This window comes from Amblyomma maculatum, chromosome 1, assembly GCF_055883805.1.
Source record: "Amblyomma maculatum isolate TAMU_Amacu chromosome 1, ASM5588380v1, whole genome shotgun sequence".
In the NCBI taxonomy this organism is placed as follows: domain Eukaryota; kingdom Metazoa; phylum Arthropoda; class Arachnida; order Ixodida; family Ixodidae; genus Amblyomma; species Amblyomma maculatum.
The window spans coordinates 303,023,528-303,039,072 of NC_139344.1; the positions used below are offsets into that span (position 1 = coordinate 303,023,528).

General features: G+C 47.7%; 1 protein-coding gene across 1 annotated transcript in view; it reads left to right on the forward strand.

Annotated features, from left to right (window-relative positions):
• Nucleotides 1-15,545, forward strand: part of sli (slit guidance ligand) — a 793,209-nt gene that overhangs the window by 238,084 nt on the left and 539,580 nt on the right. The window contains exon 4 of the mRNA XM_084583167.1: nucleotides 11,685-11,756. Coding sequence (XP_084439293.1) covers nucleotides 11,685-11,756 — 72 coding nt within the window. The remainder of the gene's footprint in view (nucleotides 1-11,684; nucleotides 11,757-15,545) is intronic.

Sequence of the window (15,545 nt, forward strand, 5' to 3'; positions counted from 1 at the left end):
TGGTTTCAGCATTCTTCAATGGCGCCGGTCAGGCGATGGTGCACACACCCTCAGCAGCACAATCCTGGAGTGAATTTTCGTTGTTCTTCTCGAAAATTAGGTTCTTTTCGGTGACTTGAAGACGTGGCAAATTGCACCACAGGTGCGCCCCGTCCAAGACGTTGATCAGAGACGACGAAATATGGATAACGACACTTGAGAGTTACAAAGAGATTAACTGAAGTTTATATACAAAACTTTACAATATTTACAGCAAGGTTAGGCAAAATATACATGGATCTGGCTAGCTCGGCCTAGCCGAAGATGTACACATCAAGCCATAGCTCAGAACATCAGACTGGTCTCTCGGGCTTGGTTTTAAGCCCTCCGTGTCCAGCCCACATTTCAGTTGCGTCCAATCGCCACGAACTTCAACATGATTGGTTCGTGGCCACGTGCAACTTCAGCAGTGTGAGTGAAACCCTTTCCCCACAACGAAAGAAAGAAAAACACGAAACAAAATGTCACATGCTGTCCACATTCCACTGCACACCTTGCCGCGTTCTCGCGTCAAGATCATCAAAGCAAATGAGCAGGGTCTTTAGCGGACCGCTGCCGTCTCTCGCCCCCGCTCTTCCTAGAACTTGTAAAGTTCGTGACCTCCGGCTTAGCGGCGGCGCGCCGAAAAGACGCTCGATCAGTCGGTCCTCCCGCGGACGTCTTTCCCTTTGTTCAACGTTCCCCATTCTTCCACCGGCGCCGAATGCCACCCTTCTGTCTGGACGCGGCGTGTCTGCGAATGGACGTTTCAACCGCGACGGCGGTGTCGTGTCGGCTCGTATAAAAAGCATACTGCAGGTATGCACAAAGCAGCTTAACTTCCCCCTCTTGGGTTCGATCGCCTGTCAGCCGCCCGGTGACACTCGTCACTCTAATGGCATTCCTTGCTTTATCCGGTGATCCGCGGCGCCTACTCGTCTGCATGCAGCTAGCACAAATTCATGCTACAAGCGAACCTACCACGAGGTACTGAGTACATAGCCGCTAATCCGGGGGTGCCTAGCGATACCTTACACGCCCCTCCCAAGATTTTACAAGGGGCCCAAATGACACCTGTAAAATTACAACCAACAAAAGGTATCGGCGTACGTCACGAAACTCCCCTGAGGGTGGTGAACGTAGCTCTAGAATGTAACCACTGTTACAACTTCACACATGCACTCCAACAAAACCTTGCTGGGTGAGAAACACAGGTAGTATGCACACACACAAATGCATGATACTTGTTCGAAGTCCAAGTTCGTGCGCGGCGTTCAGTTCACACTTTCACGCACGTACCGTACTGCTCGCGAACAGCACAGAGAACTCAAGTGCATGCAATAAAGGGAAATACTGGAAAATTCGGTTGCTTGCATGTCGACATCAAACACTGGCATCATAAGGCATGCAGCCCGTCCGTCACGTGTTCCACACAGCTTCACAGTGTCCCCCACGTCACACCTCACTGAGCCTTGTCAGCATCAGACGTTTCCTCCCTTCCCTGCATCCCGGCGCAATCACCACTGTCTGTCTCCCAGTTTTCGTTTGGTAACCTGGACAGTGCGTCGGGTGTTCATGCACCCCTCGGAATCCTACACAGACAGTAATGCTTACGCCAAAATGAAGGGCAAAGAGGACTCACTCGCTTGTCGGAGCAGAAGTTCGCTTCCGACCTTCGTCGCCTCTCCCTTGTCCTTCCTACTGTCGTTGTTTCCAGCCTCCTTGTAGCCGATGATCAGGATCGCGATGCCTGCAACCGGTCCTGATGACGCGCCGCTGCAGCTCCCCTTCGGGATCTTTGTTTCAGCAGCCGGTCCTTTTGACGCGCCGCTGCTTGCTCTAGATCAAGCCCTTGGTGCCTACAGCCGGTCCTTGTGACGCGCCGCTGCACTCTTCACCTCAGGATCTTGGTTTCAGCAGCCGGTCCTTTTGACGCGCCGCTGCTTGCTCCAAATCAAACTCTTGGTGCCTACAGCCGGTCCTTGTGACGCGCCGCTGCACGCTTCACGTCGGGATCTTGATTTCAGCAGCCGGTCCTTTTGACGCGCCGCTGCTTTCTCCAAATCAAACCTTTGGTGCCTACAGCCGGTCCTTGTGACGCGCCGCTGCACTCTTCACCTCAGGATCTTGATTTCAGCAGCCGGTCCTTTTGACGCGCCGCTGCTTGCTCCAAATCAAACCCTTGGTGTCTACAGCCGGTCCTTGTGACGCGCCGCTGCACTCTTCACCTCAGGATCTTGATTTCAGCAGCCGGTCCTTTTGACGCGCCGCTGCTCGCCTCAGCGGTAGCCTCCTGGCTGCCGCTGTCCTTGCTGCTGCTTCTCTTGTCTGCTCTCCTGGAATGCCGCTTCCCTCCTGCGTCTGCGTTGCAGGAACGTCGTCGTCTCTCCCCTGTGCTCCCACAGGATCCTGTCGGCTGCGCCAGTGAATTTTCGTTGTTCTTCTCGAAAATTAGGTTCTTTTCGGTGACTTGAAGACGTGGCAAATTGCACCACAGGTGCGCCCCGTCCAAGACGTTGATCAGAGACGACGAAATATGGATAACGACACTTGAGAGTTACAAAGAGATTAACTGAAGTTTATATACAAAACTTTACAATATTTACAGCAAGGTTAGGCAAAATATACATGGATCTGGCTAGCTCGGCCTAGCCGAAGATGTACACATCAAGCCATAGCTCAGAACATCAGACTGGTCTCTCGGGCTTGGTTTTAAGCCCTCCGTGTCCAGCCCACATTTCAGTTGCGTCCAATCGCCACGAACTTCAACATGATTGGTTCGTGGCCACGTGCAACTTCAGCAGTGTGAGTGAAACCCTTTCCCCACAACGAAAGAAAGAAAAACACGAAACAAAATGTCACATGCTGTCCACATTCCACTGCACACCTTGCCGCGTTCTCGCGTCAAGATCATCAAAGCAAATGAGCAGGGTCTTTAGCGGACCGCTGCCGTCTCTCGCCCCCGCTCTTCCTAGAACTTGTAAAGTTCGTGACCTCCGGCTTAGCGGCGGCGCGCCGAAAAGACGCTCGATCAGTCGGTCCTCCCGCGGACGTCTTTCCCTTTGTTCAACGTTCCCCATTCTTCCACCGGCGCCGAATGCCACCCTTCTGTCTGGACGCGGCGTGTCTGCGAATGGACGTTTCAACCGCGACGGCGGTGTCGTGTCGGCTCGTATAAAAAGCATACTGCAGGTATGCACAAAGCAGCTTAACTTCCCCCTCTTGGGTTCGATCGCCTGTCAGCCGCCCGGTGACACTCGTCACTCTAATGGCATTCCTTGCTTTATCCGGTGATCCGCGGCGCCTACTCGTCTGCATGCAGCTAGCACAAATTCATGCTACAAGCGAACCTACCACGAGGTACTGAGTACATAGCCGCTAATCCGGGGGTGCCTAGCGATACCTTACACCTGGTCTTAATGGCCATCGAGCGGCACGTGCAGCAGCATCTTTGAGTCAACAGTAGCTGGGTCACAACACGACGGCGTGGCTCCTGGTTCGCCCGTGGTCCATTGTTCAGAGGTGCCGAAAATCAAAAGACGCCGACAAAAGCGCTTGACTTCAATTAGCCTGTCGGGAAGATCCGTGCTCCTTTGTCCCCCGTCAACACGCCTCGGCCAAGGAAAAACCACATCCGGCCTTCGCTCCCCGAATGCGCGGACCCTCCGGGACGGTTTAGGGCCCCGTGCATAAGAGTAGCTACGAACTGAGAGCGGTTACAAAGAAAATATTCAAGCCAGGAAAAAAGATTTGGATCGAGGTTAAGTTTACTTAGCTTCAGGAGTAGTAGTTTATGGGGTACTTTTTCAAACGCCTTTGCGAAGTCGAGAAAGACGCAGTCGGCTAATGAGCGGCGATCGAGGATGGTAGCTTGTGTGCGAATGATACTGATTTACGCAAGACAACCGCTTACGGAAACCTTACTGTGTATTAGTAAAAAATGAATTGGAATCCAGGAAGTTTGCAATGCCCGAATATAATATGTATTCTAAAACTTTACATGGAATGCTTTTTAAGGAGATGGGGCGGTAATTCAGGGGTGAATTCTCGTTACCTATATGTATAGACGGGGATCACCTTCCCGACCGTCCAGTCAGGAGGTAGGGCACCAGTGTGGAGGGACTGGTGAAATATCTTAGAGAGTAATATTGAATAGTAAGTTTTAGCACCGTTTAGAAATTTTAAATTGATTAAGTCACTGCCTGGGCTAGAACATGTTTTAAGGGAGCCGATTATCTTCTCAATAACTCGGGTATGATTATTATTGGATCGATAGTTAGGTAGTTATAGTTTTTAGTTTGCGGAAATGTGGCGTAGTTACACGGAACAAAACTACTGCAGAAGGCAGAGTTGCAAAAAGTTGCGCATTCTTCATCAGGGATGGAAAGGCCGTTAGCGTCTAATAAGCAAAGTGTGTTATTATCAGTTGGAACCCTCCAAAACCTTTTTGGGTCCATGGAAAGAATGTTGGGAAGCGTATTATGAAGAAAATTATGCGTCGCGTTTTTCAGCACGTAAGCAGCGGTGGCGTAGCGGTAGAACATCCGCCTCGCATGCAAGAGGACCGGGGTTCAAATCCCGGTGCCGCGCAATTCTCCACCGGATTTAAAAAAAAAAAATCCGCGTGTCGATGGAATTGCATAAACACGTTTGGGGTGCGACCTGATGCCGGTGAACACCTACGGCAACGCACTCCCTCACCAGAACAGGAGTTGGCCACCCTGGTGCAGTAATTGGCCGCAACCTCCTATGATAAGCTCCATATAACCCCGGCCCTTAGTCACCAGCCACTGCGGCACAACTGACCACGGCGGCGGTCAGACCTGTGACGCAGCAGGGGGTGCTAAGAAAGTCTGGCTCCGCTGGACAGGCCGTCATTGGAAACTGACCCTGGCAACGTTTAACGCTAGAACCCTAGCTAGTGAAGCTAGTTTAGCAGTACTGTTAGAGGAACTAGAAGGTATGAAATGGGATATGGGGTTTAGTGAGGTTAGGAGGCCGAATGAGGCATTTACTGTACTGAAGGATGGGCATGTACTGTGCTATCGAGGATTACCAGAGAGGCGACAACTAGGAGTAGGTTTCCTTGTCAATAAGTATATAGCGGGTAATATAGATGAATTCTATAGTATTAATGAGAGGGTGGCAGGCATCGTAATTAGGCGTAATGAGCGGTATAAACTGAAGGTTGTACAGGCCTATGCACCGACATGTAGTTATGATGACCAGGCAGTTGAAAGCTTCTACGAAGATGTAGAATCGGCAATGCGAAAAGTAAAAACGCAGTATACTGTACTAATGGGCGACTTCAATGCCAAGGTAGGGAAAACGCAGGCAGGGGACCAGGCAGTAGGTGACAATGGCATTGGCTCTAGGAATAGCAGGGGGGAGTTACTAGTTGAGTATGCAGAGCGTAATAACTTAAGAATAATGAATACCTTCTTCAGCGAACGGAAGAACCGGAAATGAACATGGAAAAGTCCTAACGGGAAGACTAAAAATGAAATTGACTTCATAATGTGTTCAACCCCCGCCATTATGCAAGATGTAGAGGTAATCGGGAAAGTGCGATGCAGTGACCACAGGATGGTGAGGTCCCGAATTAGCCTAAATCTGAAAAAGGAACGCAAGAGATTAGTAAGAAAGAAACCCATCAACGAATTAGCGGTGAGGGGGAAGGCAGAAGAGTTCAGGATCTCGATAAGGAATAGATATTCAGCTCTAAACGAGGATGGCGACATTACCCTAGAAGCAATGAAGAATAATTTCAGAGATATCATTAGTGAATGTGCGGTAGAAGTAGGCGGTAGCATAGTTCGAGAGGATACCGGTAAGCTGTCTAAGGAGACGAAAGATTTGATTAAGAAACGCTAGAGTATGAGAGCTTCCAATCCAACAGACCAGATTGAATTCGCCGAGATATCAAAGCTAATCAATAAGCACAAGGTGGCCGATATAAGGAAGTATAACATGGAGAAAATTGAGCATGCTGTAAAGAAAGGGGGAAGCCTTAAAGCGGTAAAGAAGAAATTGGGCATAGGCAAAAAACAGATGTATGCGATAAGGGACAAGACGGGCAACGTCTTTACGAATATGGACAAGATAGTCAAAGTAGCCGAGCAGTTTTATACAGATCTCTACAGTACCCAAAGAAGTCAGGATCGTAACGAGATTGGCGGTAGAGAAAAACAGTCAGACGTTCCACCAGTGACGAAGGACGAGGTCAAGAAAGCACCAGAAACCATGAAAAGGGGGAAATCAGCTGAAGGGGATCAGATAAATAAAGATTTGCTGAAGGACGGGGGGGATATCGTGTTAGAAAAACTGGTCACCCTGTTTACGCAGTACCTGGTGTCATCGACGGTACCGGAACCATGGAAGAATACAAACATTATTCTCATTCATAAGAAAGGGGACTCTAAGGACCATAAAAATTACAGACCAGTCAGCTTACTGTCTGTTACGTATAAGGTATTTGCTAAGGTAATTGCTAATAGAATCAGGACAACCTTAGACTGCAATCAAGCAAAGGATCCATCAGGTTTTCGGAAATGGTACTCTACTATCGACCATATCCATACCATCAATCAGGTGATAGAAAAATGCTTGGAATATAACCAGCCCTTATACATAGCATTCATTGGTTACGAAAAAGCATTTGACTCAGTTGAAACCTCGGCGATGATGCAGGCATTGCGAAATCAGGGGGTAGACGAGCCGTACTTGAAAGTGCTGGAAGATATATATAATAGCTGCACAGCAACCATAGTTCTGCACAAAGAAAGTAATAAAATTCCCATAAAGAAAGGTGTTAGGCAAGGAGACACATCTCCCCAGTACTATTCACAGCTTGCTTAGAGGAAGTATTCAGAGACTTGGAATGGGAGCAGTTAGGGATAAGGGTAGACGGAGAATACCTCAGTAATCTGCGATTTGCTGATGACATTGCCTTGCTTACCAACTCGGGGGATGAACTGCAAATAATGATTGGTGACCTAGACAGGAAAAGTAGAAAGGTAGGCTTAAAAATCATTATGCAGAAGACTAAGGTAATGTTCAACAGCCTCGGGAAGGAACAGCAGTTTACATTAGGTAGCGAAGTACTGGAAGCAGTAGGCGAATATGTCTACTTAGGACAGGTAGTAACCGCAGATGCGGACCGTGAAGAGGAAATAACAAAAAGAATACGATTGGGATGGAGCGCATTTGGCAAGCACTCACAGATTATGACTAGTAGCTTACCGGTATCGCTAAAGAGGAAAGTATATAACAGTTGCATCTTACCTGTACTCACCTATGGGGCTGAAACGTGGAGGCTAACCAAGAGAGTTCTACTTAAGTTGAGGACAACCCAGAGGGCTATGGAACGAAAAATGGTAGGGGTAACATTAAGAGATAGGAAGCGTGCAGAGTGGGTCAGAGAAATAACTCATGTTACCGACATTCTAGTGGAAATTAAGAAGAAATGGGCATGGGCAGGACATGTAGTGCGAAGAGAGGATAACCGATGGTCGCTTAGGGTAACAAACTGGATTCAGGGAAGGAAAGCGTAGCAGGGGGCGGCAGAAAGTTAGGTGGGCAGAAGAGGTTAAGAAGTTCGCAGGGGTCAAGTGGATGCAGCTAGCACAGAACCGGGTTAAGTGGAGAAATATGGGAGAAGCCTCCGCCCTGCTGTGGGTATAGTCAGGCTGATGATGATGACGTAAGCATGGGTAGCCCCGTAATACGCCTCCCATTTTTCTTGACTGCCGGACCTTTTGGCAGTTCGGTAGAAGCGCGTTTTCCTATTTGACAGCCGTTTTAAGTATGAGTTATACCACGGAGCTTTTGAGTGGGAAGATATAGACCGTAACGGAATATAAGTATTTATCAGGTCAACGATTTTAGTAAGAGATTCCAGTTAGTTTCAACAGAGCTGTTATCAAAGCCCACGGAAAAAAATGGGAGAAAATCAGCGAGTTTCGGGATAATAGCCGGAAAATTAGCTTTTTTTTTATAGGTACGGATCTGTTTTGTTATCTTGCGAGCTGGTGAAGTATGTACGCAAATGAGAGCGATAAGTGGTCACTGAGTCCAGGCAGGTACGTAATTTTTGAGGCAATATTGGGATGTGTGGTCAGTATCAAATCAAGGATGTTAGGTGTAGTGTTGGTAATTCTTGTCAGTTGAGATGCTAGTTGGAAAAATGAAAAAGTGGAACAAAGGTTTATAAAGTCGGTGCTTAGACTAAAAATTGGACTCTTGGGAAGACCAAGATATGTTGGGAAAGTTCACCCAGTAAGAAAATAGGCGCCTTTGGGTGACATGTAGAAAGATCATTTATTACATCGATGATAGAAGGAGGGCGATAGCATACACGTGTTCTATGCATGTCCATCGCGAGGGATTATTTAGAAACAGCTAGTAATACGCCACCACCCTGACGTGATGTGCTGTCGCAGCAATATCAGAATCAAGCCAGCTTTCGGTGAGCGCAATAATAGGGAGTTTTAGAATAGGGGGACCCTATTGGTTAGGGGGATAGGGTAATAGCGGGGCGCGAGTGCGCATGCGCAGAACCCATTCGGACTTTGGGTTTTTGGGTCAGCGGACGATGGTCACCCTATCTCGGCGAAATAGCGTGGACCCTATCGCCGGATAGGGTCGGGGAAAACGGCGGCGTCCGGCCAAGCGGCGGCCGCTCGCCTCGGCACACATTCGTCGTTACCGTTCACGGCAAACGAAAGGCCAACGAAGCTCGTGCTATGTCTCATGATGCCCGCACCACCAAATTTAAGCGATAAAGCGCCGCATATTTTCTGATTGCTTCCGGATTCACCGAGCTGCTAGGCTTAGCAAGTTCGCCTCGTTTGGTTGCCATGGGGACCAGGCGTCGGAAAGCGCGGAAGGTTCAAATGAGGTTTCCCGGCTCAGCCTGGATTGGTTAAGGTTGGCCGATTTCGTCTTGTCTGAAGAAAACAGTTTATATAACTGGTATTTTTAAGATAGCTTTGTACAATGACAGCAGTTTCTGTTTAATAAAATAGCGTTGTTGGCTTTTATATATTTATATGCTTTTCATGGTTTACCGCCTGGGCGCTGCAATCGACAAACGCAAGCCCGCTCCGCTGCGTCGGGAAGAGCCCTATTCTAAAACTCGCCGGTCGGCTCGAACGTTGCGCCATGGCACGTTATTTTCTTGGGGGCCCCAAGGCTTGGGTTTTCCTATTCTAAAACTCCCTAATATCTGGGTTGTCCCCTTACGTGATGCTATCGGAATGTTCGGCATCAGCTGTGGCTAGCTGAGGTGTGTGTTCATGTGATGATTCAACTGGCAAGTTCTTTATCAGTTTGATGTTGGTGATGCGGTCACACATGCAGCATTTGTTGTTAACGTAAAGTTTGTTATGACGCACTTGGAACTTATGTGATTGCGGCAGGCTGTTGGAGAAATCAGTAAGCTGCTGGCGCGCTTTTCGGGTGGCTGGCGAAAAATCTTCCGACACGGAAATGTCGTCAGATTTAAGTTTAGATCGCGAGGCCAGTATCAAAGAACGAACTTTAAACGAAAGGAAACGGACAACTATGGGCCGACACCTGTCCACTGAAAATGAGCCTATGCGGTGAGCACGCTCTATGAACGAATCGGGAAATTTCACTGTCAAAGGCATTTGAAAAGGCGGCGGACACCTTGCTTTCCGTTTCTTCCCAGGTTTCACGATCGGCGGGTATACCTCGTAAGATTAAATTGTTGCGGCGAGAGCGGTCCTCAAGGTCGTCTATACGGGCCTGTAATTCATGCTTAAACCTGCCTTTTTTTCCTTCTTTTATGTTGCCTTGGGCAAATGCGCTCATCTGTACTTGCTTTCTTCACTTAGACATTTTATTTATACAAGTGCTTAGAATAAACAACGGCCCTTGGGGTAGTGTAAGATGCAGAGAAAAGAAAGCTGATTGCATCTTGGTTACGACGAGGTTAAATTTCGTGGTTACTAGATATAGACAGTTGGAAAACTCTGCTGGCGCGCCGCGCTGCGCCAGCGTGAGTTGATCACAAAGCTGCCGCAGCGCCCCTCTCCACTGCTGCGGTAGATGGGTGAGGCCATTGAGCTAATACACAGGCGGAAATTTCAAAAAACTGCTAACCATCTTTCAGCAATGCAACAAAAAATAAAACTGTGTTTACGTTTTTAAACACGTGATTGTATGCATGAAACTCCACCACGTTTGCACACGTATCTCAAGCAGGCAGGTAGCAGACGACCCGCTTGAGCCACGTCTGCAACCTCCTTGCTTCAGACGCGTCAGTAGACGCGATGGCTGTCATATGCGTACAAAAGTGGGTTTAAAAACGCAAACACAAATTTTATTATCCGTTGCATCGCTAAAAGAAGGTTAGTAGTGTTTTAAAAAATTTTGCCTTTGTATTAGCACCATGGCCTCACCTATCTACCGCAGCAGGGGGGCGCTGTGGTCGCTTTGTGATCAACTCACGCTGGACCGGCGATTGTTTTGGTCCACTGCGCACCGCACTGTTGTTCAACTGTCTCTATTTAAGAACGTTGCCCGCGGCCTCGGTTAATTTAAATGCTAGCATGACACCGAATTCTTACAGGAAAGGTCCATTCTGTTGCAAGACGGTGGAATTTGCAGTCGTGCGCCAAAAGCAGCAGCACGCAGTTGTACGTAGACGGAATCGCAGTCCAAGTGCAAATTATAGCCACAAAACAGTTGTTCTAGTTTGCGACCTGTGGAGGAGCTATGCACACAACTGACAGACATGGAGTTTCGCATGGAGAGTATGGACATCCATCGCCTGGACATTCAGCAGAGAAATAGACCCAGCAAGAGAAGAACAGCTCAGATGGAGAAGATGAAGCGGATGACGTCTTGAGCCTAATAAGAGAGCCGGAGTGAGAAACTTTCATCCCAACCACACTGCCATAGATATCAAAGAGAATATGCCCTTTCAATCGAGACGGCCGCGTGTTACTATACTGATCACGTCTTTCTTTCTGTGCATGAAATAAAATAAATCATGTGTGACGACCAATGTCTCTTCATTGCTAATCAATATAAGCTCAACAATAGGCCAAAACCAGAGGCTCTCGCTACGTATATCCTCGCGTAGCCGAGCTGCCAATTTTTTCAAAGTTATCACCCCGCATTACCTGACTCTCAACATCATTTGCATGGGCCTCAGAGCGTCGCATTCAAGCCTGTTTGGTTTGTGGAGTCCCAAAGCAGGATTTGAGAGATGCCGCAGTTCGGCAATTTCGACCACCCTAACTGGCATCGTACAGCCTTGCTTTCCGCCTCCATCGAAACATCGGGTCAATTCTGTCTGGATTAAGCCTTAACATGTACTGCGGCTGGACTAGCATTGCAAAATAAGTGCAGGGGATTTCCGAGACTATCTGTGGCGCTGCAGCGGAAGGCCTTGAGCACCCATGCTGGGCACACACACATCCGCTTTACCGTTTGTTGGGCAGCGCAGATTTCTCTCCATTCAAGCCATTTTTTTTTTGTCTTGAGGAAACATCCGAAAGACTGCCTGTACGAATTACTTTCCAGCTGATCACTATTTGGAAGGGCGCCTAATTGCTTTCGAAAACGGCGTGTCATATATCATTTCAGCGGCAACCTGCTTTGGTCATTTGTTCCAAGCTGTTTTATTTCTATTGCAGGCGCCTTAACAACAACAAGCTGACGAGTTTGCCGGACTTGCTCTTCGCCACTATGGTCAACCTTCAACGCCTGTAAGTCCCATTTTTAAAAACCTTCACGGGGATTCCCGCTCAAGTGTTAAAACTCGTTATTTACAATTGTGGAAGTGGCATATCAACTAAAATGTTCAGTGTCCCCTGGAATTAGTGCTTCCTGGGTGGCCAGGTCCGAATATTTGAACCATGCTTGCGGTAATATCTCGTGGCTTTTATTTGCCTTTTAAAAGCAGCCGAAAGGGACTTATTAAAGCGTTAGAGCCCCTTATTGCAGGACGTTGAAAGCTTCCGTTGCTCGTCTGTTTGCCGCGATGCTGTGGATTTAAAGGTGTTTACTGATTGCATAAAACAGTAATTGAATTCTAGCTAAGTTCTTAGTTTAAAACCATAATTTCATAATTAAAAGATTGCCGGAAAATTTAAATAATGATAAGTAATAAACATGCTGTGATACGTTACTTGAGACTGAATAAAACGCAGGAAACGTAGCAAAGGGCACCCTTACACGACAACGCCTATTTTCTATACAGATAGCTTTTGTAAACTTTCTGCTGTAAAAAGAGCATTTTCAAGCTGTCAAAAATGTTCAGGACTTCATCTGGCAGTTTTACGTACTCTGTGTTGGATGATGTTCTGAAATGGTGTGCTGATTATGAAAATGTGAAAACAGGAGAATTTTCGCCAATCGCTGTTAGTCAAGGGACGCCGTGCCCACATTTCGTCTTCGCCGCTGGCTGCAAAGTTGGGAAAATCTTCTCTTGAAATAAAACATGAGGAATATTTACCGACAAGAACGGCAACTATTTAAAGTTTCTCAGTGCTCTTCATTTGTTCGGTTTGTTTTGATAAACGCATTACACGAGTCAGCTTTCTTGCTTAATGACTGATGCATCCGGGACGTCTGCAGAGATTTCTCTCCAAACATCGCCTATTGAATGCGACGAATTGCCACACGCCAATTCTCTTTAATGTACTAGAAGTTGGATCAGAAAAAAAAAATCTCAAACCAGTACGGTTTATGAAATCTCATAGAAACTAACATAGCTGAAAGCTCAGCATTGCTATCGAGAAAGGTAATTTTGTTGTCTCTTATTTAGGGTACTTGGTAGTTACGTGGGGTTCAGAGGCGTAGCCAGGGGGAGGGCTTATGGGGCTTCAGCCCCCCACGAAATTTTTGCGTACTGTCATACACTGCAGACCAAAACAACCCCCAGAGCCGGAAATCAACCTGCACTTTGTCTCCAGTATGTCTTTTCACGCTCAAAAAGAGATTTCGGCGGGAATAAAAAGGCGAAAGGTGCATTAAGTTTTTTGAAATCGTTCATTGGACTATACAAAGGACAAGAAGCCACACTATCAGACAGGCTGACAAAACACGCAGAGGTGGAATGCTTGGAGAAAAAAAAAAAACGAAAAAAATAAAAGCTAGGAGGGAGCGTGACGCCACATGCGCAGCCTCCGCAGGCCAAACTCGATCTTCTCACGCCGCGCTGTCTTTCTCCATCTCGGGCCTCTTCGCATTGAATCTCGGTTGTTTTTAGCCGCTATGAATGCTCCGGTGGAAAGTCTGTCGAAGTGGTCTGCTGAGAGTCCTCGTCTGTTCGTAACACTACAGTTTGTTAGAGTGCAGATGCTGTATTATAATCAAAGTTATAAGCACTCTGGAGAGAGCGCAGGCAACCATTTTACCTGCGGGTCCGTCAGGAAGATTACGTATTCGAACTAATGCTAACTGCATGGCTGGAAAACTGGCTATGATCAGTTTTCAATTGTGCATTTAAATTAATTTTGGTCTGAAACAATACCTGGCAGACAGTTGAGAGGATGGTGATAGGTAGCCCCCCTGGAAAATAATTTCTGGCTAACGAAAGACAGGCTAACACGTCTCTAATGCAGGCCGTTTTATTTTCACACCATCGAAACGCTTCGATCCGCGGACTTTGGGCAAAGTCGGCAACAATTTATTTTACAGATATGATCAAGGTTTACTGTAAGTTGGAACATGCTAGATAACATACCTAGTGAGGCTGAACTTGAAATGCCTCAGCGCGTAATCTTTTCAGCCTTTGCCCAAACCACATCTCTACTTAGTACTACAAGGCGTTTCTCAACTCTTGGACAGACACCCGCTGTCGTGAGTATCGAAAGCGGTGGAATCCCAACGCGTTGGTTATGTTAATTGGACCAAAATTGATATAATGGACCACTCCTGGTTCAGTGGTCACTCGTGGTACCCGAAACTTGACCTCGGCCAAACGAAAAAATTATATCCAAGTGTAATGGACTGCGGCACGCAAATTTAGCCATCGGCGAAATTTCGGCCGGGTAGGCCAAAAATTCATCTCTGCCTGAACCAAAATAAGTATCCAAATTTGGCGCAGCTAGGCCATCCACAAAACAGTTGACCCCACCCTAAATAGTTACATTAAATGGCATCGTTTGTGCCCCCTGTTGTTTGCATTCGACCAGTGTCGTTTCCTATATGCGTTCTTCTTTTAGGCAAGATGAATGCGACCCCCCTTATTCCTGCTCTGTGGATGTAAGGAATCGCTTTTGAAGAGGTGCAACGAGTTTTGAACGGACACATTTGAAGCCGATAGCTGGTGATCGCTTTGACTGCTTTTTCGCTTGCCGATGCGTCCTTTAGCCAGAAATTGGCGCCCCTTGCGAATCCTGTTCACGTGCGCTTCTGTCGTACCCAGGGCAAAAAATAGCTAGTGCTGCCAGTAAGGTTAACCACATAATATGTTTGTTCCATAAGTTTCTTTCCTCGCTCAGCCGTAGACTGACTGGAATGGCCTTCCACACGACATCGCTTAAATCACCCACGTTTTGGAGTATGACTGCCATATTTAACCAATAATATTGTGAGCCTTCCGTGGATGTTCTTTAATTTGTACATGCCATGATCTTCCTCTTTCATTTGTACATACCATCATCATCGTCCCGTGGCGCCGGCTCCGGCACGCGCCTGGGTTTTGTCATCGGATTAAAACGCTAGACAAGGCATCGCTGGCCTTGCCGTCACGACCTTGCCGTCTCAACCTAGCCTTCTTTCACAAGTGGTGGAGGTGCGGGGTTTCTCCCCTATAGAAAACCTAGGCCAGGGGGCGCTGCGCCGCTCTGTGCGTCAGCGCCCTCCATGGAGATCCCGTCAAAACCTCCGCGCAGTGCGGCCGCGTCGTCTGCTCCCCGCCGCATAGAAAAGCATGCTGCCGTCTGCTCCGCGCTGCTTTCCAGCACGTGTTTGCGCGCGCGCGCTCGGTTGTTTCTCTCCTCCTCCGGCCGCATTCTGGCCGCCGTCGCGCTCCAACAAAGGGAGCAAGAAAAAAAAAACGAATGAAAAAGTGACGGCGCGCTTTTTCGCAAAACTCGTGAAAGTGTTTTTCTCTCTTTCGTGTTGAAACGATGGTTGTCGGTTTTTTTTTTTAGGTATCTCGTAGCGCTCGTATCTCGCACCTCTGTTTGTAACTGGCGGTGCCGCAGCAGCCATCGCAGAACCAAGTCGGCCTCAAGAAACAGATATATGTCATCAATGCCATCACTCGGCGCTTGTAAAGGGAAAACACATATCGTCCTATCCTCATACGCGATCCTGCTTCGGGAGCTCAAAACTGCGCATTCGCTAGAGGAGATAACTGAACTAGGAATTGCACAGCGTAGCTGTGGAATTAAGAAGACAAAGGTTTACTTGGAGAGATGTCCCCGCCTGCATGAAAAGTCGTCAGGCATTTCCTCGCTCTTCGTCTCGCGGAGAGAGGAAACTGCCGAAAAAAAATGGCATGCCTCGGCTTCTCGTCAGTGATCCAGGTCGTTAAGAAACCT